General features: G+C 36.7%; 1 protein-coding gene across 1 annotated transcript in view; it reads left to right on the forward strand.

Moving 5' to 3' along the window:
* MTDH (metadherin) overlaps positions 1-19,470 on the forward strand; it is a 37,021-nt gene extending 17,551 nt beyond the window's left edge. The window contains exons 6-13 of the mRNA XM_049820487.1: positions 171-422; positions 2,312-2,398; positions 4,383-4,481; positions 6,846-6,970; positions 7,535-7,654; positions 10,025-10,144; positions 14,667-14,823; positions 16,535-19,470. Coding sequence (XP_049676444.1) covers positions 171-422; positions 2,312-2,398; positions 4,383-4,481; positions 6,846-6,970; positions 7,535-7,654; positions 10,025-10,144; positions 14,667-14,823; positions 16,535-16,605 — 1,031 coding nt within the window. The 3' untranslated portion in view covers positions 16,606-19,470. The remainder of the gene's footprint in view (positions 1-170; positions 423-2,311; positions 2,399-4,382; positions 4,482-6,845; positions 6,971-7,534; positions 7,655-10,024; positions 10,145-14,666; positions 14,824-16,534) is intronic.
* Positions 19,471-27,673: the final 8,203 nt, after the last annotated feature.

The following is a 27,673-nucleotide window of genomic DNA, read 5'->3' on the forward strand; positions in this document are numbered from 1 at the left end:
ATCAGCTGAGGCAGAGCAGCAGCTCTTCTGTATCACACCAGTATAGCAATGCTGCTGTTCATTTGTACTTTTTTTTTTTTATTGTTAAGTGTATGTGCACATAAAGTAATATTTTAATTCTTCATCCAGTTCTTATTTTAAATAATGCTTTCATTATGCTCATATTTAAGTTTCTCCAGGATTGAGTGAAAGCCATACAGTAAATGGAGGAAGCTGGAATGAGAAGTCTGTAAAAATCTCCTCACAGATTGGTGTAGGGGAGGAGAAATGGACATCTGTTCCTTCAACTGCAGCTGGGAAGAGGAAGACTGAGACATCGGCTTGGGGCCAGGACACTGGCGACGCCAATGGAAATGGAAAGGACTGGGGTGTAACCCTGGTGGGCAGGCCCTGGAAAGAGCGTTCTTTGTTCACTCCTATTGGTAAGCTATTCTGAGGAAAACTTGCTTTACTTAAGCATTTTTACATAAGTGTATTTTTTAGTAGTGAGTCTCTTAAATAGCTTTATGTTTAATTATTAAAAAAATCTTGGAGTGGTCTAGTGAAATGCGAAGTAAGCAGTTTCTCTTTACTGTAAGTTCTGACGGCTTAACATCTATGTCTCTGTTTTTAGTTTAACTGGGTTTTTTGAGTTTATCTGAAATAAAATTATTTCTGTGAAGGAATAAAATTCTTTATATCACTTTTGTAAAATTCTGAAAGTGATTACTGGGTCATTTTGAAGTGTAACTTCTTTTTTTAATTAATGTCTTTAAAACCCAGGCCATAAGTCTATTCTGTTGCTCCAACATGATCAAATCCACTATGTTTGGTTTTGGCAGACGTTTGTTTAGGCTTCAGGCATAAAGATTGTTCGGCTCTTGTGACATCTAGTGTTACACTGTTTTTCTCATTAGAAATTGTTTTTAGCCTTCTCCAGTACATTTTTTTGCCTTTATCACTTGTACTGTCCATAATAATAATAGAGAAGAGAATTCTTCATTTCTCTCTGGGCAACAATCTTGAACTTATTAGCAGATGCTGTAATATGATCCTGCCCACTGTTCAATCTAAGTTATCCTAGTCTCTTCTAGAAAGCCGTGTTCCTTTGTAGTCAGCAACATTGCTTTAGTCTAGACCTGTTCTATTTGTCTCACATATTGTGAAATGTGGTTCCTGAGGCTGGACCTGCTGTACAATTGGAAGCTTTATTATTGCCAAGTAGAGGCAAAGGGCTTTTTGCATATTCCAGTTAATTGTATTCTGCTGTATATTCTAATAAGGTAGTTCTTAGTGACTGTGACCAGCTTATTGTTGGGTTTTTTACCAAGAATATATCATGCCTCACCAGGCTGATTTGCTTGTGGTAAAATTATTAGTTTTGTGAGTGAGGGGAGAGAACGGATGTCTTTTATGATGACTATAGTAATGCTTTCAACACTGTCTCTCACAGTATTATTGTATCCAAGTTAGGATGATTGAAAAACTGGTCAGGCTCAAAGGTAGTGGTTACTGAGTCATCCTCTACCTGGAAGGTGGTAACAAGGGGGATATCACAGGGCTCTGTACTTAGAGCTGTCCTGTTTATCATTTTCATAAATGACCTGGAGGAGGCAACAGAATGTCATTCACATCAGATTCCTAGATTACACCAAACTTGAGGCAGGAGAGGGGAAACAGTAGATACAATGCAGATTAGGGGTGCCATCCAGAGGGACCAGCTGGAGGAATGGGCCAACAGGAAGCTGAGGAAGTTCAATAAGGACAAATATGAAGTGCTGCACCTGGGTAGGAAGCACCCCTGGCTGGGGACTGACTGTCTGGAGAGCAGCTCTGTGGGTAAGGAGTCCTGGTGGACAGCAAGGTGGACACAAGCCAGCCATAGGCCCCAGCAGCAAAGGACACCGACAGTATTCTGGGCTGTATTAACAGGAGTCAATAGATTGGAGATAGTGATTATCCACTTTATGGACCACATCTGGAATACTCTGTCCAGTTTTGAGTGCCCACCCCTCCAGTCAAATAAATGTAATTCTAAATAAAAGCTACAAGTAGTTGACTGGGGCTCAAAACTTAAGGCTGTTGAGGGAAGAAGACCTTAGAAAGCTTGAAAATTGTTTCAAGCTGAGTGTTCATACAGTCACATCTCTGTCAGCACTAATTGTCTGATCTAACAAGCAAAATAATGCCCTCAGTTGTGTGAAATGTTAACACGGCTGGAATGTCCACTGTTTTCCTGACCCTATTAGTAATTAAATAGCTAACTTTTTCAATGTGGCCAGCAATGTGAAGTTCAGTTGTTTTTTGTTTTGTTTTTTTTTCCCCCCCACAGCTGCTTGGAATGTGGATGCAAGGATTAATACCTCTGAACAGAATTCTACTTCTTTCTCTTCATTTGGATTAACTCCTGGAGTTTCTGGTATGTATGCCCTTCCAAAGATTTTTCCACTCTCTGCTGCTCCACCAGGTGAAAAGAGAATTTGCCAAGTCTTACTAATATGCATCTTTCTCATTGTTCTTTGAAAATAGTACTGGTAACTGGAAACAGGTGGAAAACGTTTGATGAAAGCCTAGAAAGCTTTTTTGTTATGCTGAAATTATGCAATAAAGTAACTGTTTTAAGTTGATAATCACAACCTAGATCAATAAGAAGGTGATACTTCTTATTTAGCCTTCCTGTTTGTGTGTTGAGTAAATAATGGGCAAAAGAGATTGCTCAGTGTTGCTGTGTCTCAACTTGGAGATCTGAAGATTGCTTACTAGGAAAGTCTCTCTACCCTGATCGTCTGAGAGATTTGTTATTTGATGGTTATGTTTTTCCCCTTCAAGGAACTGAAGCACTGTTTTCAAAATATGTTCCATAGGCAGGATTTGAAGTCTTGAGTCTTTTCTCTGTATGATGGGTGGGAAGGCTGAACTCCGGGGTTTTCTTGTTTTGAAGCGTGAAACTGCTGTAGAGTGCAAACCTGGCTTCATAACAAATCTTGTGTGTTAAACTACTGACATAAGTGCTACAGTGATTTATTATACAATAAAGGGATCGTATGTCAGGTTTTCTGCTCTTGCTTGCTTATTCCAGTTATCTAATGAGCTTGGCTTGGCTATTTTCTTTTAGGAAGTAGCTGGCCAAGTGCTTACACACTTGGGCTATGCTTACTTGTATTGCAGTTTACTTGTATTGCAGTTTACAGTCTTTCAACTGTGGAACTCAAGCTCAGTGTCCTACAGCTCACGAGCGCTTCATTCTCTGGGCACATCTGAGCCAGCATAACAAAGAAATTAAAATGCCAAAGTCTAATTTCTCAGACTTTCCAAAGAACAGTTCACTTAATAAAAACTTACAGAAACCTTGTCTTAAAGAAAAAGAAGAAACTAACATTTCCCAGGGAGCCACTTGAATTCAAGTTCAGTCTCTAGCCTAAAACTTAAGAAAGTTTAGTTAATAAAGTGGGATGACAGACTGATCTAAGATTCGTCTGCAATAGCACCATTCCAACTTTAATCGAGAGAGAAGTGTGAAGATAGTGAAGTATATTCATCATCTTTGATGCACCTTAGCCAGCAATGTTGTAATGCAAAGCGACCATGTGAATAAGTATTTACTTCTTACTTGTAACTGGCTAGCAAAAAATGAGAATATGTCAAGGTTGCCATCATCTGAGGTATCTTTTGCAGAGGTGTTTATAAAATAGAGACACCCAGGTAGCTATGGTCCTATTTAAACTTCATTTAAAAAATAAGTCTCATCATAAAGTAATACATTAATTTCAGTCTCACAATTAAGGTTTTTTTGGTTTTGTTTTCTTTATAAAATGGCTTCTGTTTGCTGATGCCTTAGTTATCTTAAAATAATGATATTACATGTCGTAACACTTTCTGTTATCATGACTGGTATTGGCCTCACTGTTGTTTGTCGTGCTGCTTTTATGTTCCTGAAATGTTTTACTTGAAATAAGAATTGGATTCTTAGTAATGAATAATAGAATTGTGATATCTGCAATGTAATTTATGAGGTTTTGTTCTAGTACTCTTTTCTTTTAAGCTTCTCCCTGTAAGACTTCTTACTGATATAGGGTAATAATTTCACTACCCGTAAATATTCATTGTATTTTTTAGTTTGAGGGGACTGCTGTAAGCCTTATAGACTGCTGTTATTCACCCTTCTTATCTTTTTTCCCACATTCTTCTCCGGACTTCATTTTGTCTTCCTTCTTCAGTTCCCTTGTTTTATGAATATATCTCATTTTCAAGAGCCTTGTAGTTTGCCTGTCCTGTGCAGTCCTTAGAATCAGACTCTTTTCTTTGACCCTTCTGTCTTCCTTTCCTACTTTGGAATTTCTTTACCCAAGAAAACTCAGGAAGCTTGTTAACTTATGAATACAATTCTATTTATTCCCTTTCAGGATCCAACAGTGAGTCAGTTTCTCAGGCTGGTACTTCTGATTTTCAGTGGGATTTAAGTCATGCTCAACCCCCTGTTGATGACGAATGGTCTGGGTTAAGTATGTTCCTCTAAAATGTTCATTAACAAAATTTTGTTAATTACTGTTACTTTAAAGTGTAGTTACTTATATTATCTACTTGTATTAGCCAGCATTGAGCATCTGAAGAAAAAACTGGAATGTTTCACTTCTGTAAAGTTAATCAACAGTTTGAAGACAGCAGGAAAAAGTATTTTGACGAATGATAATAGAAAATGGTTAATTTTTAGGAAAAATACTCGGATATTAAACTCAGAAGTGAAAGAGAGCTCATGCATTTTAAGGTAGTTCTGGTTTTTGCTAGAAAATTTTGGTAATCAACTTCAACAGTCAATGCAAATGTGGAGAAAAATGTACTGCAAGTCTGCAAAAGATGCATTTAGCAGATTGTATTTGAGTCACAGTTTTCTTTTACATGTTTGTTTCTTACTGAAAACTTAATGAGACTTAAGACTCTGATATTTAGTATAACTTACTTTCTTATTTAGCAAACATTAGGAAGTTCGTATGTGTATAGAAATCATATACGGGATAGAAATCACTGAAGTTGCTTGGGAATTGTAGTAAAATTGGTGTTTACTCTCCCTTTCCCTTCCCTGCCAATTTCACAATATTCTTGTAGTTCTTCCCACAGTCTCTCCCTAAGCAGGGCTGTAGTATAATAAAGTTACAGCCATTCCGAAGTATTTACTAGTGAGACTGTACCTGTGAAGAAAGCTTTCAGCCTTAAATTGACTTTTTGAACTGCCTTGTAATTGATAGCTTTATTTAGTCAGATGTAAGAATGTTTAAGAAAAAACAGTTTAGTGCCTCTCACTAGGTCGTTGACCTGAAAAATTGCTCAAGAAGTTGACTAGAAAAGCTGCCTTGCATGTTACCTTCTCTCTAAGAAAAATTTCAAGTTTAATGATTGCAGAAGTGGAATGGTTTGGTGCACTCCTTGATTCCACCAGTTTTAGCATGACTGTTCTGATACCAGATCATTTTGAAACTTACCTTTTGTCTTCATCTGGTTTAAGGATAAGGGAAACACATTTCAGTTTTATCATTTGAAAGGAATCAATTTTACATATTATCAAAAGCATAATTCATTCACGTTTCTGAGCATAAAATGTTTATGGCTATAGCTTGTGTTAATAGGGTAATTCAGTCATAGATATCAACTAATTGAAGTGTACGCTAATAGAAGTCGGGAAATGATGTTTAGACCAGTGTGATACACAGATACACATTGCTGCTTTTTCAGGTTCAGGACAAGGAAATTAACTCTATGTAGAAATGCTACTAATTTTTACTATTAATAAAAAAGAATGAATTTTTTTTCTTAAAGCAACTAGTGAGAGGGCAGTAGATAAACTGAGAAGTGTTATGTTGGGCAGTAATTGTTTTTTCAAATCAGTAAATTTTAGTGTCCAAAGTAAGTGTAATTGAGGTAATATTTTTATATGAAAGCAAGAGCTGAAAAAGTATTGTAAATAGTTGTAAGATCTTTTACTGTATTTTTGGTTTCATAATGTTTGCAAGTAAATTTAATTGGGTTTATTACTGCTTTTCATTTTTACTTAATTTTCAAATGTTTAAACTGAATCCCACTGTAGTTTGCAGACCATGTTTGCCTCTTCTTCAATTTGGCATAGACTGAGGGTGAGAAATATTTGTGACGTTAATATAAATGTGAAATGAAAGATGATCTTTTACAAGGTCTTCTTTTTTAAATCGGTGTGCTGTAACTTTCTACTAAACAGACAGTCTTAAGGCTTAGTTCTTCCCTTCAGATATTTTTAATTTTTATATAACTGACCCTTTAAATCTGTCATTTCTGTGTGACAGCATAAATATGTGCCATCATAAATAAACAGTAGCAAAATGGAGTAGGGACTTAGAGTCTTGGAAAAAATAAGGTTATTAAAAAATGTTAGTGTTACAAGATGACTTTTGGCTCAGTAACATTTACACTTTCAGATATATTACTTGTAAAGGATTCTTAGTAAGGTAAGATTGATCAGTGTTACAGTTCATATTAATTTTTTCACAAACTAGGAAGAATGTTTAAGATAGAGAACAACTCTTAAATTTGTCCTTTACATAGTCTGGAAAAGTATCTCAAAGCAATTGCATCTAGCTAGCTGCTGCTGTGACTAGTTTGTAATCGGATTGCTCTGTAAAATAACCAAGTCTTACTCCTTACTTACAAAAGTCTTCCACCGATTTTTAAAATCTTTAATTTTTTTTCAGAAATACAGGAAATGAATATTTATATCTTGATATCAGGAAGTGGGTTTTTGCATAGATTTTTGGGGTTTTTGTTTGGTTTTCATCTTTAAACTGTCAGAGAACACCTGTAAAGTAAGGAGGCATTCCTGAAAATCTTTTTAATCTTTGTAGATGGACTTTCTTCAGCTGATCCCAGCTCTGATTGGAATGCACCAGCAGAGGAGTGGGGAAACTGGGTAGATGAAGAAAAAGTTGCTTCTGTTCCTCAGCCTGAAGAGATATCTGATGTTCAGAAGGTAAAAGGTGATATTTAATCCTTAGCTCCAAGATTTTGCCCTTACCAGTGCCATTTCTTAAAGTAACTTAAGGGTGGTGATAAAGGTAATCTCTAATCTCTTTTACACTGATAAGAGTAGCACAATTGTGTTTAATGGGTACACAGAGAAGGAAAATGCTGAACATTATTATTGAGAAAATAGACGCCACTTCGTTCCATGTCAGATCTTACTGTCTCACCATAATATAAGGATTACCTTCTCATTGTAGACTAATAGAGGATTTAGATTTGGGGTTGTAAATAGTTCTTAACAATATTTAGTTCTCTGTATGGAAAACAGTATTTCCATGCCACCAGTACATGATGCCCTGTTGCCTTTTTCATTCCCAACTCCTGTACCTATATTACCAGATAACACGTAAAGAATGTGGCCTTCCTGAAATGAACTGAACAGATAAGGTTGTGTTCATTTATACTTTTATATGCAATTAAATTCCTTACAGCTATTAATTTGTGTTTAGTCTATAGAAGGCATGTTTCATTGTTATTTGAAATGCTAAATACCTTATATTCCTGCATGAAGGCTTCAGATAATGAAAGAGAAAAAGCAGAGCCAATTCTTCAGAGTTCTACAAGTGGCAAATCCAAGAAAAAAAAGAAGAAAAAGAAGAAGCAGGGTGAAGACGCTAACTCTCCTGCGCAGGTAAATGGAACAAAATCTGGACAGTCTGAAAGGCAGTTGTGAGGAATTCACAAAATCACCCTATTTTTATATATTAGTGTCTTAAGCAAAAATTATTTTGGGGGAATTAATTTCCTTATGGTATTGGATTGTCTACTCTTGTTTCTGAAGAGTTAAAGTAATCCTTGTCTTACTCGTATTTCCTTTAATTTTAATTATTCCATGTTTGACTTGTGAATACAACATAGTTTTTCTGGATTTATGGAAAGCATGAAATATGTGGAAAGTATTTATCCTGAATTACTTATTTTCTATCAAATCAGTATTCTGTACTGTAGGGATGCTTCAGGAGGAACTTTCCTCTGCATGGGAAGCCACCTTCTCCTGTCCTTTGAAAGACAGCTGCCTTGGCAGATACAGCTAGCTAGGAGAATGAGAGAAATTGAAATTTTCTCTTAAGCTGTTTTAAAGTACAATTCTACGAGAATATAGTGGTTTTCTGAAGTACTTTCATAGCTTGATGTGAAAAAGCGAAGTATCAATGCCTCAAACTCAGTAGGTGGAGCTACTCTGTGAGTCAGATTTGAATATTTGCACACTGAGGATGGTTGGAGTTTTCACTGTTACTTGAATAGCTTTTGAAGAATTACGTTGAAACAGATTTGTTGTAAAAATAGCAAAAGCAGATTGCACTTCACTTGGCAATTGAATCATGTTTGAATAGATGAAAACAAGTACTTTTCTAATAGGAAAAAGCTTTTAATAGCTTATGCTTAGAATACATACTGCTTCTGCTTATAGTGACAGCCATTCATAAGTTACATTCTTTACAAAATGTTAAACGCTCAGTTGAATCTGACTAGGTGAATTAGAGAGAGGGGGAAAGCATTACTTCAGTCATTCTTGCTTTGGATTTGCTTTTTATGATTATCATGTTTTCAGTCTGAGATTTTATTAAAACCATTTTAAGAGGTTAAAGTCCTATTACTTAGAATTCTTTTAAAATTGTCTATGTGGAGGTGGATGCTTGTGTCAATTTGCAGTGTTTTGTTTGAGGCAAATTCAAACTGACTGTACTAGGACTGCAGCTTTTTTGTAATTGAAATCTGTCATATTCTGGTATCTGCAATGACTCCAAGTGTAAGTCAAGATTAATAGGTTATGGTTAACAGGTGTTTGCGGATATCTTGCATGGATCTTAAGGTCAGTGAATGCATTCTGAAATTATTTTTTTTCCGTGCCCTATGAGCTGCCTTTAAAGTTGTATATGTCAAATGGAATCCTACTGTCCATATTAACATAATCAGATTCATTTATTCTACCCATTGGTCTCCAAACATTCTGATTTTGTTACTTTTTCTTTCAATCTATCAGTCTATGAGATCATCAGTTTAAAGATTAGTATTTCTCTGTATTAAATTTTTATGGAAAATTGAGGGGTGTTGCTTGATAGGAGCAGACAGAACTGCTAATACATTCGCAGATAAGTTATCCTTGTTATAGCAGTTTAGTAATTTAACTCGCCAATCCTACTTCGAACTCACTTAAGCTTTGTATATTTATCCTCTGAAAATAGAGCATGTTCATTTAAACAGTATAATTTTTGTCATTGATTATACTTAAGTGTTCACACTCCTATTTGTTGACTTCAGTGTTTGTCAAGGCAGTGGAAGCTATCTTCAGAGCTAGTTGTAAGGCAATATATATTCTTTCCTGTCAAGAATCAACAGACTTAGACTGTGACTGCGTTTTCACAAGGTTCCAGGGGAAATGAGTGAAGAAACAATGTCTCAAGAGGTACTTTCAGCTTAAAACCAGAGACCTGTATTCTGTTTACTGTTCACCACCACAGGATTCTTCTGGTGCTATAAAAAAAATGTAACTATTCTAATTCCTCACGCAAAATGAAAACCTTCCACCATTAGAGTTTATAACAAGTAAAGGTTGAGACTCCTGGATACTTTGAATATATTTTCAGTTTCTGTACCGAGAGGTTTGTTTTAACAGGCATCATGACAGACTAAGTTGTGTTGCAAAATTATTATTAGAGCATAATATATGATAGAAGACTGAACATGATAATATGCAGAGCTTGCATTTTAAAACATTTTACTTGTAGCAAACCACAGAAATGAGAGCAGTCAAGTCTTATCATGATACTTTTACAAGGTATTTTTGTATTATGTAGTTCTATAAATTTTGAGTGTTAGCATAGGCTAATATTAGTCCACTACTTTAATTTTTTTTAGAAAGACTTTCTTAGTTATAGAAGCTGCTTATGGCAATAAAATTGACGTGCAGGGAAGAAGAGTCAGAACTTCACTGCAAACACAAGCTCTTTTTTTCTTTTTTCTTTTTTTTTTTTTTTTTTTCCTCCCCCCACTTTTGTAGGACACTGAAGAACTGGATAGAGAAGCTGGAGAGGAATTTCAGGAGGATACCTCAAAAGTTCGACCACAGCAGGAAATAGCTTTTTCTCTGAAGACCATAAGTACTAGTGAACCAGCTAAGGTAGGGGTACTAAACTGGGTATATGTTATAATTTCTGATTTGGCAGTGCTCAAAGTCCATTGAAACAAATTTGTGTAGGTAAGGTTACAGTAGGAATACTGCTTCAGGCTATATGCTTATGAATATAAAGGTGATTGAGAGGTTGAGTTTTAGATACTAGGTCAGTTACAAGTTTTAGAAAGGATATCTTCTAAATCAGTAGTCACTTTCATGACTGTCAAGTTATTTTCTTGTTTGAATATTCAAGCAATAAACTTCCAAAAGTTTGAAATCGGGAAACCTATGAACTAACAGGTCTGAGTGCAAGACTAATAGCATGTTTTACTGATTCATTGCAACAGAATGAAATGTTACCAACTTATATTCTGACTTAATGCAGTCTAAATTTCATTTTTAATGGCTGTTCTGAGCTTAATGACTGAATATGAAAGGTTTTTATTTGAACCAATTGTTGTGGTTTAACCCCAGCCAGCCACTGAGCACCATGCAGCTGCTCACTCGCTCCCCCCACCCAGTGGTATGAGGGAGAGAATCAGAAGGAAAAAGGTAAAACTTGTGGGTTGAGATAAGAACAGTTCAATAGAACAGAAAGGAAGAAACTAATAATGATAATAATAACAATAATGAAATGACAGTAATAATAAAAGAATTGGAATATACAAAACAACTGATGCACAGTGCAATTGCTCACCACTCACCAACCGATGCCCAGTTAGTTCCCAAGCAGTGATCCCCCACCTGCCCCACTCAGCCCCCCCCCCCCGTTTATATACTAGGCAAGTTGTCACATGGTATAGAATATCCCTCTGACCAGTTTGTGTCAGCTGTCCTGGATGTGTCCCCTCCCAGCTTCTTGGGCCCCTCCAGCCTTCTTGCTGGCTGGCTATGAGAAGCTGAAAAATCCTTGACTTGGTATAAACACTGCTTAGCAACAACTGAAAACATCACTGTGTTATCAACATTCTTCTCATACTGAATCCAAGACACAGCACTATAGCAGTTACTAAAAAGAACATTAACTCTATCCCGGCAGAAACCAGGATACCAATTCCCAAACCAACTGTTGGCTTCAGCTCACAGTTGAAACAAATAATCTAGAGAATACAAGTTCTCTCTAATCTTTCTCCAACTAGCAGCTTTTTTAGGTACTGTTATCCTACAAGCATCACAATGTAGGAAGAAGGAAAGTATTTAATATTGCTAGTGGTATTGGTTTTGTGTTCCATAAAGAGTGAACAATACCAGTGAGACAGCAGTTTGGTACCACAGAATATCTGTCAGAATATTGAGTTTTACATTTTAATTGCTAAGCATTTGTTTTATAAAGATAACAAGGTCTTAAGATTCAAATGAAGATATTAGAATGGAATCTTTTATGAGAGGCTGCAAGTCACCAAGGAAAAAGTACAGAAAGTGTTTACTGAGAACATGTGCCTTGAAAAGCATATTCTGACATACTTTTAGCTTATTCTAAATATCCTACATTGCAGTAGAGCTTTTACTATAATTATTTAGTTTAGGTTCAGTTCAACCTTTATTCAAGGTTAGCAACAGCTGCCTAGTCTGACTAGTGCAGAGTTGGGTTTTGTGTGGTTTTTTGAAGCTGTATCTAAAAAAAGACATCTGCCTATGTGCACAAGTGGCTTTATTCCTGGCAGTGTGTGTGTGTTTTTTAAAAAACTTAAAAGCAAATACATTGTTTTGTGTTGGAGGCCATAGTTGAAAATGTGTAGACAGAAGACTCATAATTTGGATTGTGATGTCAAGGTGGGTGTTTTGACACCTAGAAAGAGGTGTACTGGTGCATTCCAAAAGGCTAGCTTTTGATTTTAGAAATCTAAATTAATTTGAAAAATACTTTTCAGCTACATGTAATGATTCTTTTGATCTGCAGTTAGATATTTTATTTTTTCTCACAAGGTGTTGGCACTGCCAAAATATCAGCCAGGTTTCAGTACACTTTGCTCAATTGTTTAGTGTTTAAAACCATACCCAACTTCTTAGGTGATTCAATCACATCAGCTCTGATGTAGACCTACACTGTGAACTATTTTTGGGGGGCTTGAGTGCTCCTGTTACTCGAGTCTTAAATTCCATCTGTTTGTATATGTGCCTGTGTATAGCTGTGAAACAAGACATAATCTGTATTAAACTTGGTCTGGGAGCAAAGGACAAACAAAACTATTACTAACAACGTTCTCTGGAAGTTAGTTGGGCTTGATAAAGGACAATTTGTGAATTGTTGTATCTGACAATGCAGATGGTCTTTCAGTCTTTATCCAGTCTCCTTGCCATCAGATTTGGCTTCATTGTAATTTCACATATGCAAAGATGCTTTCTGATGTTGTTTGACTTAGCTGTTCCAAAAAGTTTTAGGACCAGTCTGTGACTGATGTGTGAAATGGATGACTTAGGTTTCCAAGATAGGTAATCTAGTCTTGACCAAATGCTCCAAAACACGAGAACCTAGTATGAGGAAAAATAAACTGAGTACAAATAAGTTACTATCCAGAATATCCTCATAAAGACCAGAAAGAGCTGAATGTTGAACACTTCTGGTTTTTATCTGGTGATATTTTTACATTATACATTGGGCTGCATGGAAACCTTTGGCATTTTATCAGCAGGCACAGGTTTTAAATGAAGAGATATCTTTGGAAATCCTTTATTTGTAACAGTTTCACAAGTCACTACTTCATTAATAAATTGTAGAATTACATATGTAACTATTTATATTATCAAATAGCCTTTATTAATTGTTTCAGGTTTCCTTTCTGAACTGTTTTGTTAACACAGAATATCCTAGCAAAGAGTATTACCCAATTCTTAATGTTTGGTATCGCTATCCAATTTCCCTCATCCAAAATTCAGACAGGAGTATGGTATTTGCAAAAACATCCAGATAATGCTGTATGTATCTGTATCATTACATTTACAGTTATACTGCATGCTTTAACAGTCAAGTTGCAACATGTTTGTTAGTCAACCTCTGACAGCTGTATGCCATTTAAATCTTAATTGCTTTACCTGCAAGTGGAGAGTGACTCTATCCTAACAAAACTATGATACCAGTGACCTGAATCAATTACCTCACACAACTAGGAACTTTAAGTCCTCCTTCTGTTTTAGTGGCCACATCCATTTTGTTAGAGTTCATGTATTTATGTAGCTAATGATTGCCAACCATTAGACAACATTAGAATTGGCTAAGCTTGGAAATCCTGTAGGATGGGAGTTCATTTTATCAGCATGGTTGATATTAAAAAAATTTTCAAGATTACCATATTTTCAGTAGATTAAAAGAAATACTGCAATTATAGTTATTAAAAAATTTGTTTCAGTTGATGTGTAAGGGCAGAGCAAACTCCTCTGTTCATAAAAGGTTAGAGAACTGCTACCCTCTAAATTCATGTGTTGGGTTTTTTTAACTAAAGCTGTTTAACTTCTTACTCAGTATGATATGGTTAAAAAGAAAAGTAAAAAAGTGTCTCTTTTCGCTCTTTTGTATGTTCTGCCTAGATTTTTGAGATGCTTACATTACAGTAATGGAAATAGTACAAACTGGTGACTATAACGGAGGATCTGTGTACATCCACATCAAGGGCTGGATGTAGACTTCAGTTTTATTCCAATAGTTCCAGGTCCTGGCTGTTGTGGCACAACTATAGCCGTGACTTCTTTATACCATCCTAAAGTTTGGGTTTTATTGCTTGACTGAGGCACTGTTTTCTAATACACTCCTGTTTGAAGCCTCTTGTCAGTAGGTCACCTGCTGTGGGATCATATGATCTTTATGTTCTGACTTCCCTATTGGAATGTCAGAATGGTTTTTGCATTTTGACTTCTGTTTTACTCTACTGTAATTCCAGTAAGTGCTACACAGTAAGCTACAGTAACATCTTGTCTCCATTGTGGGAACCTTCAAAGTAGACCAGATAATTGGAAAATACTAGGAGTATCATTTACTTGGCAGTAACTCCTACAGTAGTTTCCACTGAAGTACTTTCTGACAGCTCTCGAAAATATCTGTTATTCTAATATAAGCATACAGAGTGTTTTGAGCCGTTGATAGAAATGACTGCAAATGCTTTTTAAGTATTATAAAAGTTTAATTATTTTGGCTTTTGAGTTGCATATTTGAACCTATACAGCTTGCTTGTTTACCTTGCAACCGAATGTATATGTGTCACTGTCTTGCATCTCTTCTGAATATGTATACTAGAATCTTTTTAGGATCTTGGTGATTTTTAGATTGTTCTCCCTTTCTTTGCATGTCATGTATTTTAAGAATTCATGTGGTTTATATTTGCTTGTGTGCAACTAAAAGTTTTGGCACTAGATGGCAGTCATAGTCTTTCAGCCTTGATTTAAAATTTTGAAGGATTTTAATATTGGCTTAATTTTTCAATGCCATCTTTTCAGCAGCTGCTAAGTATATTGCCAAAATAACACCATATAAGAGTGTTTTACTGTTGTATGACTTAATGAACTTCTGGAAACTTTTTTTCTGTTTTTCGAATAGCCTGAGGAGGCTCCTTCGCTTGCTGTTTCTACTGAGCCATCTGTAATTGTATCAGAGAGCGATTCTGACAAGATCGCTTCCCAAGTGCCACAGATGCTGCAAGAGACAGATGTTTCTAGTCCCAGTATTAAGCAAAACAGTGTGCCTCCTCCACAGAGTAAGTATCTCAGTACAATTCATTCATCTGAATTCAGGGTGTACTTTTTTCCTATAGAGCGTATATAGTCAGAATGCTTTGCCGTAAGGTTTGCGTTTAGAGTGCCATATCAGGTACTTATGTATTTCATTTATATATCTTGACATATTTTAGCTTTTGTTGAAGTACTTTGACAAATGTGCTTTCACTGTGAGGAAAAACTGGCTTCATATGCTTGAATGACTGAAAATGTCTGTTGGCCTCATCCAGTCCTTAACAGACATGTGGACGTACTCTTCATCATCCGGACTGGAGCTCCATGCTGTGACTAAGTAGTTCTGCCAACACTGTTTCAAAGGGCTGCTTGCAAGTCTTCAGTGGGACAGATGGGTACTAACATAGCAGTTGACGGGATGTTTAGCTACCAAAAATTTGGTAAAAATACAAGCAATTCAATTTTCAACCTACTGGGGTTTTTTTTGACTTCTCAACTGAGCTCATTAACATCTTTTCCATATGCTTCCATGAAATGTAATAATCATGGAGGAAAACAGTTGCTAATATGGGAGTAGAAAGCTATTGGGAGAGCCACTTATTTTTGTTGTAGCCTAACAGTACATACATCAGGCTGAACTACTGCAGGTATATTGCTTTTTAAAAATACACCGTGCCCAGAGGTGTCAGGCGTGTCCTCTGTTTCACTCAGCAAAAGTGCTTGTACTGAAGTACTCGCCCAATAAGACAGAAAAATTAGAAGGGAAGTCAAGATGTGAAAGGCATTGCTTTTAAAAACAAAAAAAACCCAAAAGCCCACAACCCCCACAAAAAACTAACAAAAAAAAAAAAAAAAAAAAAACCAAAACCAAAGCCCCAGTTGTTTCAGTTAGACTTTTTAATGAGATTAATAAATACTGACATTTTGTAAGAAGTTCCTGGCTAAGTGTTAGAGTACTAAACCAGTTTTTAATGACTGCAGAAGAAATTAGATTATTTCATAATATTAGTCTCATTCAGCTGCACTAATTGGCTTCTTGGGTTTGAATATATTAACAGTCTTTCAAGTCTATGTGTTAACTTACAACTTTTTGTTCTGGTTCTAAAATATGAAGGCTTTTGTGACTGGTTCATGCCTCAGCAATTGAAAGAATATCTCTTATGTTCAGCATATAAAATATTTTACCTGATTTACCACTTTTGGCAGCCAGCATGTTTTAAAGCAATCTGTTTTAATAAAATAACATAGTGCTTCTTTATTTGATTATGAATTCCATGTAACCACATCTTTACATAGTTATTTATTTTTGAAAATACTCTTCTGACATGTCACTTACATTTAGTGGTTAAAACCAGTGCAATTTGATAAAAGTGAACATTTAATGTCAATTGTGTACATGTACATTACTTCCAGTTAGCCAAAAAATAATAATGACTCTACTGTAAATAATAGATTTACAAAATGAATTCTTTTCATTGTGTATCACTATGTGTTTGTGGTGTAAAAAAGTAGCTGTGGTGTAAAAAAGTAGTTTGAAATTAGCAAATGTTGGGTTAGATGTGCTTCAAATTAGGCTATTTGGGAGAAGCAGGTAAATATAACTCTCCTTCAAAAATCATGCTGGTTGATTATTCTGAATTACTTCATAACAATATGGGATGTACTGTCCAGGATTTTAAAAGTCAATTCTGTGTAAACTTTCTCAGTCCTAACACTGTAGTTACATTTTGTTTTTAGCAAAGTCTGAAGAAAGCTGGGAATCCCCCAAACAAGTTAAAAAGAAGAAAAAAGCAAGAAGGGAAACGTGAATTTCCTGAGATGGACATGTGTTGCTGAATATTGTCATGAAGATTATGCTGTTTATGCAATAATTTGTGAACATGTACAGAATTTTATATAAATTTCAAACAATTTTTAAAAACAGAACTGCTGTGAACACAAACATCTTTAAAAAGGAATCAAAGGAAAGTAACTTTATGACATAGCAAACAGAACATGCTACATTTGAAAGACATTCTGAAGAGTCTGTTTTTCCAACTTTTGGAGAGAAATCTTAATTAAAAAAACTGGTTTTACAACACAGTGCCCTGTTTACAACAGATTATACTCTCATCTACAGCTGCGGATAAAAGATTAATTTCAAGGAAGGGTTTTCTGTAAAAATAATTGTCTGTACAATAGTGGGTGTTTCTTGCCTCTCTTATGAGTGATGCATTAGAAGCACAGAATGTCAACCATTTGAATTTGTTTCATGCCTAAATCAAAGTGCTTTGATTTAAATACATAATCTGCCATATCTTTACAGTAAGTTGGTTAGCAAGTCTGCTAGCTATTACAGGAATCACAAGTGCAAATCATTAACCATTTGTACAGTCAGACCTTCGTGGTTTATTATATGAAGTTAACACAATAAAACTGCTTTGGGTTAAAAGTTTGAGAATGTGATTTGAAACTTGAGTATGGTTCATGAAGTTATTTTTTATAATGTCTATTACCTTACTTGAATTATTGAAGATAACAGTATATTTTTAAGAATGCAGTAATGTGCATAAAATTGGTTTTCTCCTTCATTCCCTACAGTTCTTGATTGATTCAGACTCCCATCTAAAACTGTATTCTTTCAACTTTTAAACTCATGGAATGAATTGAAATCAAATGTTCCTTTCCCTTAACACTTTTTAACTTACCATACCCTATTCTATTCTGCCATACCCAATTCTGTTCTGTTCTCTATTACTAAAACTCTGAAGAAAGCAAAGTGATTTTTATTTTTTTTCCACTCACAAATTATTTGGGATTTCAAAGATCTGTTGGAGAACTGGAGTGGCTTCAGACAGCTTTAATTGACATTGTCAAGACCAGTTATCAGGAACACATTTTTTTACTGCCTTAACCTGTAGTATGTAGAATGTGTCTAGACTTCTGGACAGGAGTTAGTGTTTTTATATAAAAAAATAAAAATTCATGCAAGAATAGCAGTTGTAAAATAAAGACCATTTCCCGCTTGAAACTGTTAATTAAAATGGTGTTTAAGATGTGTTGTCATTTTCAGGCACTGTGTAATTACATGGTATCAAACTGGCAGATGTGTTTGTGTCTGTAAGGTGCATGCTCAGCCATGTACACTGTAAATAGCCTTTACAAAAATTTGTTTGATAAGGATGGTAATTAACATCACCTGATAAACTCAGTTCAGGAAGAGCCAAGATGGTGGGTTTTTTAAATGATTGACTTCTGGTTTTGTGGCACAAACAGAATTGTTAACAGCTGTAACACACGGTACTCATCAACAACCTTGTACTCTTACTGTACTTGACTGCAGTTCAACAGTATTGCAGGGCAAGAATAGTTAATGCAGCAAGCTGGTTTTAATTGTACTGAAAATGCACCTTGCTAATGGAGAGCTTTCCTAATAAATGGATACTAACTTGCACAGGTATTAACCCCTGTGTATCCGGAACATGTGACACTCTAAATTGATTTGTTAAAATAAATGGAGCATATTGACAGTATTGATTTATTTACTGGGAGGGAGTAATGCCTGAGACTGATACATGCCAAGATTAATGCAAAATAAATTTGGAACTGAAGTACAGCTTTTCAAGGAGTATCTTAAGGCAAAGACAAAAATAGGATATTACAAAATCATGCAGAGTCCCTTGCATGTAAATAATACTATAATTTTACTTGTCCTCTTCATAGTAAAGGTTAAGAAGAATACCCTTTTAATTCAGGTTTGTAATGTATGTCCAAAATGTCTGTTTCCAATCTGTATGTTGTGCTACAAGCCTCGTTTGTAGAAAATGCACAGATTTTGTGTAATGACAGAGACTGCCCCCAAGGGCTTTTACTGCATAAATTCTTTTTTTTTTTCTTCTTGAAGATAAAATTGGTGGTATTTCTGGGTTAGTAAGCTCTAGCTCTTGAATAGCTTGTCATTCTGGAAAAAAGAGACAAGTTAGCTAACAACATAGGAACCCTGCTAATTAACTGCTACTACTAAGCAGGACCATATAAATACATAGCCTTCCTTTCAAAATGTTGTTACCTATTTAGCAGCACCTCTTACTGTTTTCTTAATGTGCAGTTTCAACGTCTTAGCAAGCGAAACTTGCTTTATTTGACATTCATTAAAGAGGTAGTAACTGTATAGCATATTGTCTATAAATAGCAACTTGGTTATCTATGTACTGTCATGTTTCTATGACTCAAGCAGTGGTTAGTCTTAACGATACACTGTATCCAGACTTCGGTACTTGGATAGAAAGAGAAAACATCATTTAAAGAAACTTATTCATTTTTTCTTTTTTCCTTTTTTTTTTTTTTTTTTTTTTTTTGTTGTTGAATGCATGGAATGGTTTCATAAATCCAATATGTTGGGTTTTTCTAAATACTCTGGAATTATTTGTATGCGTAATTTAAACTTGTTGTGATGATGTGTAATTGGATAGTCATGGCATATTTTTATTTCTTTTGTGGGGAGGGAAAGGTGTACAGAATTCATATGTGCTTGTTACGAAGGTAACAACTGTGCATTGGTTTGGAGGGGGGTGAAAACTGTATTTCTGATGCCCTTTTAGAAGTCTAAAGAAAAAAGTGCAGGAGAAAAGCACTACTTTAATATTTACTAAGAAAGAATGTACATATTAAAAACATTTCAAACTTTATAGAAATACTTGTAGTACTGTTGTGTTGTAACTGATGTATTTCATTGGAAACTGCCTTATTAATAGTTCCTAGCCATGGGATTGTCCTGTGAATAAGGCTTTTGAAAAGTGCAGACATCAGAATACATGGTTTGTCTTTCAATGACTCAGGTTGGTTGTCAGTCAAGATTTCAGTTGTTAAAAAAATGCAGGTCTCTTGCAGCCACTTGTACCTGTGGGTCTCCTGGTGACCGCCGAGTACCACTGAATGACAGAGTTTCAGTTTTCCAGGCCAGTAATGAAAGATTTCTTCATTGTTCTACTGAAAATGGAAGAAAAACAACTAAAAAAATGGAATTACATCTTCAAAGATACTTCTAAAATTATCTTACTGTTAAAATTCCAAGTGAGTTGCTTCATTTAAGAACCAAGAGCATCAACTGAGTTAATTTGGGTGGGCTGAAGGACCAGGAAGGGCTGTGTGGCCAGTAGTTCTTAACCTGAAAGTAGTGTGGTATCACCATGAATTTTATTCCCTGCAGGACTAACAGAACTGCTGTTAGTTGGGATGGATGTTGGGAACGAAGTGGGAGAATCCTTACTTTGTCAGATGGGGGGTGGGGGGCGGGGGGGGAATTACTGTTTCCTGTACTCTGTAGCATGTTGCTATTAATGGCTCATAGGCTGTTCCTATCGATTGCTAAAATTGTCTAGTCTCCATATTGGGTCCCTTCAGTTTATGAAACTATTGAACTTCTGTTCTTTTAAATCTGGTTAGTTGTACCAAGCTGAAGGTTTCTGGTTCACTGAAAACCAGTTTCTTTACTGAAACTATGATGTCTTTAATTTTGGTGTATTCTGGAAGGGTAAACTGCATTTAAAACTCTTAACATGAAACTACTGGTTTCAGGGTTTCATACAATGCTCTTAAAAACATGCTTAGGAACATCTGCAGCTCAAGGCAAGTACATTTTCTATCCTAATCATAGCATCAGGTGACCTCTTTACTCAGTATTTTTAATTGAGTCCACGGCAGAGGGCAAGTCATGGACTACTCAGAACCAGATCACCACAATAAACTCATAAAACTGACTAGTTCAAGATGGTTCCCTGTTTTTTTACAGATAGCCAGTCTTTTACACACACAGTTTCCACTTAGCTGTTCAGTAGGCTCTGACTCGGAGTTAAGATTCCTTATTTCAAATATCTGATGAAGTATAAACCAAATACTTCGTTACTGAGAGCTTTGTTTTCAGAGGCCATTCTGACTAAGGCTTCTTTTTTCATGACTATACCGTCTCCTTGACCATCCTTATCTACGTAGCTAACAAACAAAGCCGTGCCTTGAGCTACGTCTGCAAGTGAAGCTGTGGATGGGAGATAACTCCTCTCTGATGCGAGACCATAACTTGGACTGACTCACTCTTGGACAGCCAGGCTTTAATGTAGCTTTTGAAGAGGCCTTCTGGACTGGAGATGGCTGTCCTTCTGAGCCTTAGCCAGTTAGCTACAAGAACAGGAGCTGTATCAACTGATGGTCTCTGCTGTTCAGGAGCTGAGTTGGCTGGGTGTGTCTCCAAGGAGATGTACAAGCTTTGCTTCTGCTCTCAGAAGTCTCTGAAGGCAGCGTGAAAGATGGCTAACCTTGCATTTTCACTCTTACGTAGCCATTGTACATGAAAAATATCTGTAGTTATTTCTGATATTACTACAGAACTAGTTTTCTCCAGAAGTTGCCATTGTTGTAAGGTCAGATTGAAATTTCCGTGAGCAGAGTGCAGTTGTACATGAAATTAGTTTGATGGCCCCTTCTGGTTCATAATCTGGTTACTAGAAACGAGGCAACATCTTTCTGAAGAGGGGAGAGATGATGCTGAAGCTGTCGTTACAATTTATGAAAAGCTACAGCCTGGATTCTAGATTGTCTGCCAGAGTTAAATCATCTTGATTCAAAGTTATTTATAGTTCAAACTAAATAACTAAAAGTGGAAAACTAATTCGTTTGCTAATGAACAGCTATGTTGAATTCCCTATTTGTATATGCTGTGATTAGGTATTTCCTTAAACTTTTCATTGCCTTGAAAGCTGAAGAAATTGCCTGACAAAAGGCTGAGAGGAGCTCAGGCTGTTTAATTTGCTCTCCCTTCTTCTGACACCCCCCCCCCCCCCCCCCCTCACATTTTTATTGTCGTTTGATCTGCACGCATACAAATCCTGAAAGGCTTCCAAATATGCTTGTACCAGTGTCAACCACTATTGCCTTGTGCTTGCCTGGGAAAAGAAGAGCTGCATGAAATAGGTGTATCCATAATAATCCATGCCTTGAGAGCTGAGCTATTTGGGGAATCTAGCATGTGCTGGAACTCTTTGTTTTCTTCATTCTTTGTTCATCTTTTAGCTCCTCATCTTGCTTATTCAAACCATCATGACAGGCAAGCTGTGACTGGCAAGGTAATCTCTTCCTAAGTGTAAGCTTGAAGTATCCCAACATCAAAAAGTAATCAGCAAAACTTTTTGGAGCCAGAACGTTTTCCTTAAAGCTTCCCTTCCAGATCTTTATCCAATTGGGGGGGGGGGGGGGGGGGGGAGAAGAAAACTTTTAAGATAACTTTGTGCAGCTCTCATCTGGAAGAGTTGGAAGACCTCAAGTGTTCCTCATGCAGGCACCTGTTTTGCCACGTAACCCAGCGATGAGTCCTCCTCTGTGCACAGTGACTTTGGAGATGTATGTTGTGCCTTAACTGAGGGACTGTAAAATCAGAAGATATCTCAGACTAAACAAACAAACAACAAAAAAAAGTTTGAATTAAAAAGGATTTCCTTTAAAAGAAAAAAAAAAAAAAGCCATATTAAGCTGGCTGGTATTATTTGAACGTAGTAAAATTACAAACAGAAAACAGACTACTATAAAATTCCGTGTGACTGCTACCTGGCTTTCCATATGTGTGGGGAGGGGTTCTGTAGTATGCATAGAACACATCTCAATAGTTGTATTTTCTGTCAGTCAAATCCTGCATGGACTTTTCAAGGTGGTTTTCTGCAGAGTTTTGATTGAGAGTTTGGGAGGTCCATGTGTTCTCCTTCAAAGATTGTACTGCTTTAGACTAATGCAGTGTGAAACAGCGTCCTTTTCATAACCACCAGGAGTTTAGATACTTCTGAATTACAAAAGAATGTGATACATCAGTTTTTACTTTTTGGGGAGGGGAAGGGGAACCCTAGAAATTCCATGAAACAAAGGCTGTGGTCCTGGCCTAACTGAGTTTTGCCAGGGACAGTTTAGGATGGAGCAGCTACCTCAGGTGCTTGTTTCAAGTGACCTGTTAAAAGTAACCCTGCCATGCCAGCATCATCTTTCATTTGACTTGAACTATTTTGTTCCAGTTTTGTGTCTTAGTTACATTCGCCTTTAGTTTGGCTGGAAAGCTAGAGTTTTTCAAGGTCTTTGAAACTTTTTCAGCTAATCTCTTCCTCTGTGCTTGCCAGCAGGGTCTTGCTAGCACTTCAAGAACCAAATCGGAGATTCTTACTCCAGCTGGCTCTCCAGTATTTCTGCTGTAAGTTGTGTCTGTGGGCTGTGTACAGTAGGGTTAGTATTGGCATTACTTTAAGCATGAGACTTTCACAGTTCATTTTAACGTGGGTTTTTCCCCCCCTCATAGATAACTTCCTTCTTTTTTTTTCTGTCACAGTCATGCTTGACTGACTATTTTTAAAACTTTTAAAAGTCTTGATCATAGTAAAGATTTTAAATATTTTCTTCCTTTTTGGTGGAATTCTTTTCTGCAGGTTCCAGGGACAGAAATTCAAAAAGCTGTCTGCTCTGAACTAATGTGATGATTTAATTTAAAAAAAAAAAAGAAAAAAAAAAAAGAAAAAAAAAGAAAGAAAAAAAAGAAAACTTGCCTTTTAATAAGCAAAAATAATGTTACTTACATTTGACCTAGGGATTGAACACTTTTGAACAGCAGTAGTAGTAAAATGTATTTAAGTGCTTTTCTGGAGTGGGCTCAGGATGCTCAGCACGTGGTAGAACTGAGCTGGAAAATCAATATTGTGCTACTTTATATTCATATACTCCAGAGATGCGGTTCAAAGTCATCCAAGTCATGCATCCTGCTGTTAACCGTGGAACTTCTTTATGGTGTTTCTGGAGCGTGTCTCTTACTGCAAGTCCTTTGTAGGCATGCAGAACAGCAGATTCAGTGATTTGTAATGATTAAAGCACTTCATTTTTTACTTCCTTGAATATAAAAAGTACTTTGTAGACTGTGACAGAGACATAATTGACGGGTTCCAGGGTCTGGCATGTTGGTGACTGAGAGGGGCAGGTTTTACATACTCGAGAATTTCCATGTGGTTTGAATTTCTGTAGTCACATCATCTAAGTCCTAGGCTATGGGAAACTTGAGGTCAGAAGTTGGGTGTGTCACATCAGAAGATAGCTTTTTTGCCTGCTTGCTTCCAGGCAGAATGTCTGTCACGCAGCACAAGGTGAGCATGTGGAAGGAGGATTGCAAGTGCTTCATTTTGCATTAATAATTCCATCATTAAAAATCTTTACTTTGTGCTAGTGTGCCACTGGGATTCATCACTCTGTGCTGCCAGAGAACATCGTGCTGGAACACATTTTCTTATGTAAAGACTTAATGTAATGCTGACATCTCTTGAGATTACCATACATTGTCTTTCAAAAAGTGTTTTACTTCTGCTTCGTGTTGCTACTGTTATGGAAGACATGATACAGTTTGAGATTTTAAACTCTTTAGACTTAATTGTTCCAAATATTTCTAGAGAGGTCCACCTAAAGAAGGTATTTTGACAGGTTAACTGGGGAAAGAATTCTTAATTGCAAATTGTGTTCTGTAGGTATGGCAAACCAGTGGCTCATCCCTGCTCCAAATGAGCTATCAACAGGGTGTTCTGCTGAGGCTTTAAGGACATCTCCCTCTGCATGGTAAAAACTCTCAGCAAGGGGTGCTGACTAGCTTGCAAATATTAAGGTGCCCTTTGTGGCAGTTAAGTGGTTTAAGGGCTTATATACACTAAACATCAAAGGGAAAGGGGAAAAGGCGCAGATGTGCATTTTTCAAAATAAGTTTGGTTTTGGAGAATGTCATGTTGGTGATCAGGATTTTTTGTTAGAGTTGAAAAGAAAGTTGGATGCTGAGAAGCTGAGCAAACAGTGTTAAGTACCTCAGTACAAGAGCGTGTGAGGAGGCTGCAGAATGTGTAGTAAGGGCACTGTGTTGTTACATACCTACTGAGTCACCCCAACAAGTTTGACTTAATTTCAGAGCACTTTCAGATTCAGAATCAGTTAAAACATTGTCCAAATGTTCATCAGTTCACAAACTGAGAATGCACTGATGTACACTCCTTATAAAACTCAGGCTGAACTCAGCACTTGAAAACCCAAGTCATTGCATGTTATCTGAGCTCTAGCAGGAGGACGGAATAAATCACAACCGAATGAGATGCTGAGTGAGTACAAAATAGGAGGTGCTGCTCTCCAAAGTGACAAATGTGTATCATTCTGCTCTGCAGAGACGGGGTTTCCATATGCCATGCCTAAGCCACTTGTGTTGCAAAGGTTTGTACATAGATGTTTGACGTTAAATGAGTTGCAACAGAGATGATGAGTTAGAATTGTGTGTTATTGCAATTAAACTTTCTCTGTGCTTTTACCAGTCCATTACTGAATATCAACGTGAGTTGGGAGATCTCTGCAGCATTGGGTCAATCAGGATTTCCCAAAGTTCCTTCAGACTGTAATCAAACACATTCAGATGTGCATGCCTATAAAATGTTTTATAGTCACAGTACAGGAATATACTTTATACTGATAACCTATATAGAGACAGACAGCAGAAAGCAGTATGAGTGCACGACATGCTTTTCTGAGTGGTGTTTACTTTGCGATCACTTGCCAAATAATGCTATCTCAGGAGAATTATATTGTTGTTTGTGATGCTATTTGCTATAAAGTGGAGGATTAAAGGTTAGGCTTATTATTTAAACTATCAATCTTACTTCTGGCATGAGGGATCCTAAGGGGACATTTTGCACACTTGGAGGAGCCTGTGGTGAAGAGAAGCCAAGAGTATCTTTGGTTTCTATAATTAGAAGAACATTAGCAGCCTTGATCTGTCTTAGATAGAAGAGACAGTACGAAATATACAGTACTAGAGAGCTTCAGTTCCACACACACATACACCCAGTACTGGTGGCTCCATCTGATGTAGCTTTTAATCTAATTTTCCTAGCTGCATTTCCCAATACATACAAAAGATTTATAAATTGGGACAAACTTCATCCATTTAAATTTTCTGCACTACCAGCACCCAAAAGAAGTGTTTTCCTTGCTCAGGAAGTAAAATCCATCTGTTCTGTATCTCTGTACTTCATGAAGGACATACCATGGACCTGTAATATATATATAGTGTATATGAAAGCCGTTACATTGCATGTACAGTATCTGCAGTTTGCCTCTGCATGGGCTACAGAAAAAGACAAATATTGGCTAACTGTGTTTGAATCGCTACCGTGCTCAGCAAGTCAACCATCAAGGGGATTCAAGAGAGACTGCTGAAGGGGGCAAACCCAGCTGGCATTTTCACAGTATAAAGCTACCAGCTACTGTGGCATGTTCTTCAGGCTTGGCTGGCAAGCAAGTAATCTCCATTGGTGACTCCATATTAAGCAGTAGATGGGTAAATTGGCAGAGGATGTGACACTAAGAGAAAGTTGAGCATAGAAAAAAAAAAAAAGAATGTGTGTGAGACTGGAAGTTTCTGTAAAGCTCTGTGGCAAACATTTGCCTGCAGTGAACACCAGTGAGAAGAACTGGATGGCATGCTCTGGCATTTGCTCAAGAGTCCAGCAAACTTGGAAGAGAGCAGGAAAAGAGGAAAAATTCCACAGATACTCAAAGTATTGATGGTGATGCTATTCAGTGGCTTTAAAGTTGGTGATAACTCAAAGCTCAGGTTTTTAATGCTTAATGTGCTAAAGAACAAAATGGACCAGGGGAATATCTAAGAAGGCTCCCAGGTAAAGTGGTGAGTTACTGCTTGAAACCTGACTAGCATCTAAAAAGATGAAGCTGGGAAGTGTTTGCTCTGTAACTTACAGGTAGTAATAAATTACAATTATGGAATATGTGTTGTTTTAATTCCTCTTGACTGTACTTAAAAAACAGTGTTGGTTCTCAATAGGATAGAAGACAATGATTTATCACTGGACTGAGATTGTTAATAAAAGACAAAATGATCATGACTTCTACTAGAGATAAGTAAAAAAAGAAAAGATCCAAACAAATATGTAAACAAAACATGCTTGATGAGCAAAACTGGAGGGGGGGGGGAGGGGAGGAATAGCTACATTCTTCTACATTGAAAAAAACTGTGAACTTTTAAAAAAAAAGGGGGGGAAACCCATAATTGCATAATGAAAAAGGGAATAAAATCTGGCAACATTCCCAGTGTTGAGCCATACTCAAATGAATCCATAAATTAAACATTAACTAATCTAACTAATGGAACTAAAAGGAAGCAAATACTATTTGATGTATATTAGCTTTTCTTAGAAGGTCTGCCTCTCCTATCAATCAGAGACCTGTGACCTCCCTGACCGCAAATTCAACACAGCATTAAAAACTGTCACCAAGATTTCCTTTGCTCAAGCAATCTAGCAAGCAGTAAGACACTGCTGGCAACACAGCAACCTCTTTATCCAACAGCTCCATCCCATCCTCGTATGCTGTATTTCATGTTCTATAATTGGCTACAGACTTTGGATAAAATGTACCCGTCTGTACCAGTCGGTTTAATACTGTGTCTGGCATAAGCATTCAGGCCAAAAGAGCAAAAAACCTCTGAGCATGACCTTCCACTGGGTTGCTGTGGTGAAAGATCAAGTGTAAATTCCGGGAAGTTTGAATCTGAGTAGTGAAGAGGAACAGGGGATACAATCCCAATACTGTGTTCATTGATTAAATAAATACTGTTTGTCTGATGACTGCAGTTTTAAAGGTTTTTACGAAACGGGCTAGATTCCCCACGCTAGTGAGAGAAACAGTAAGCGTACTTAAAGGGCTGGAGGCAATGTCTGATAAGTAGAGAATTAATTTATCAAAAAGACTTGGAGAAGACTTCATTGTAGAGTAGAAATTACTAGGATACGAGGTGCTAAAGGCTCATTAGCCTTATGGAGGAAGAGAGGATGAGTT

Source organism: Accipiter gentilis, chromosome 2 (genome assembly GCF_929443795.1).
Source record: "Accipiter gentilis chromosome 2, bAccGen1.1, whole genome shotgun sequence".
Classification (NCBI taxonomy): domain Eukaryota; kingdom Metazoa; phylum Chordata; class Aves; order Accipitriformes; family Accipitridae; genus Astur; species Astur gentilis.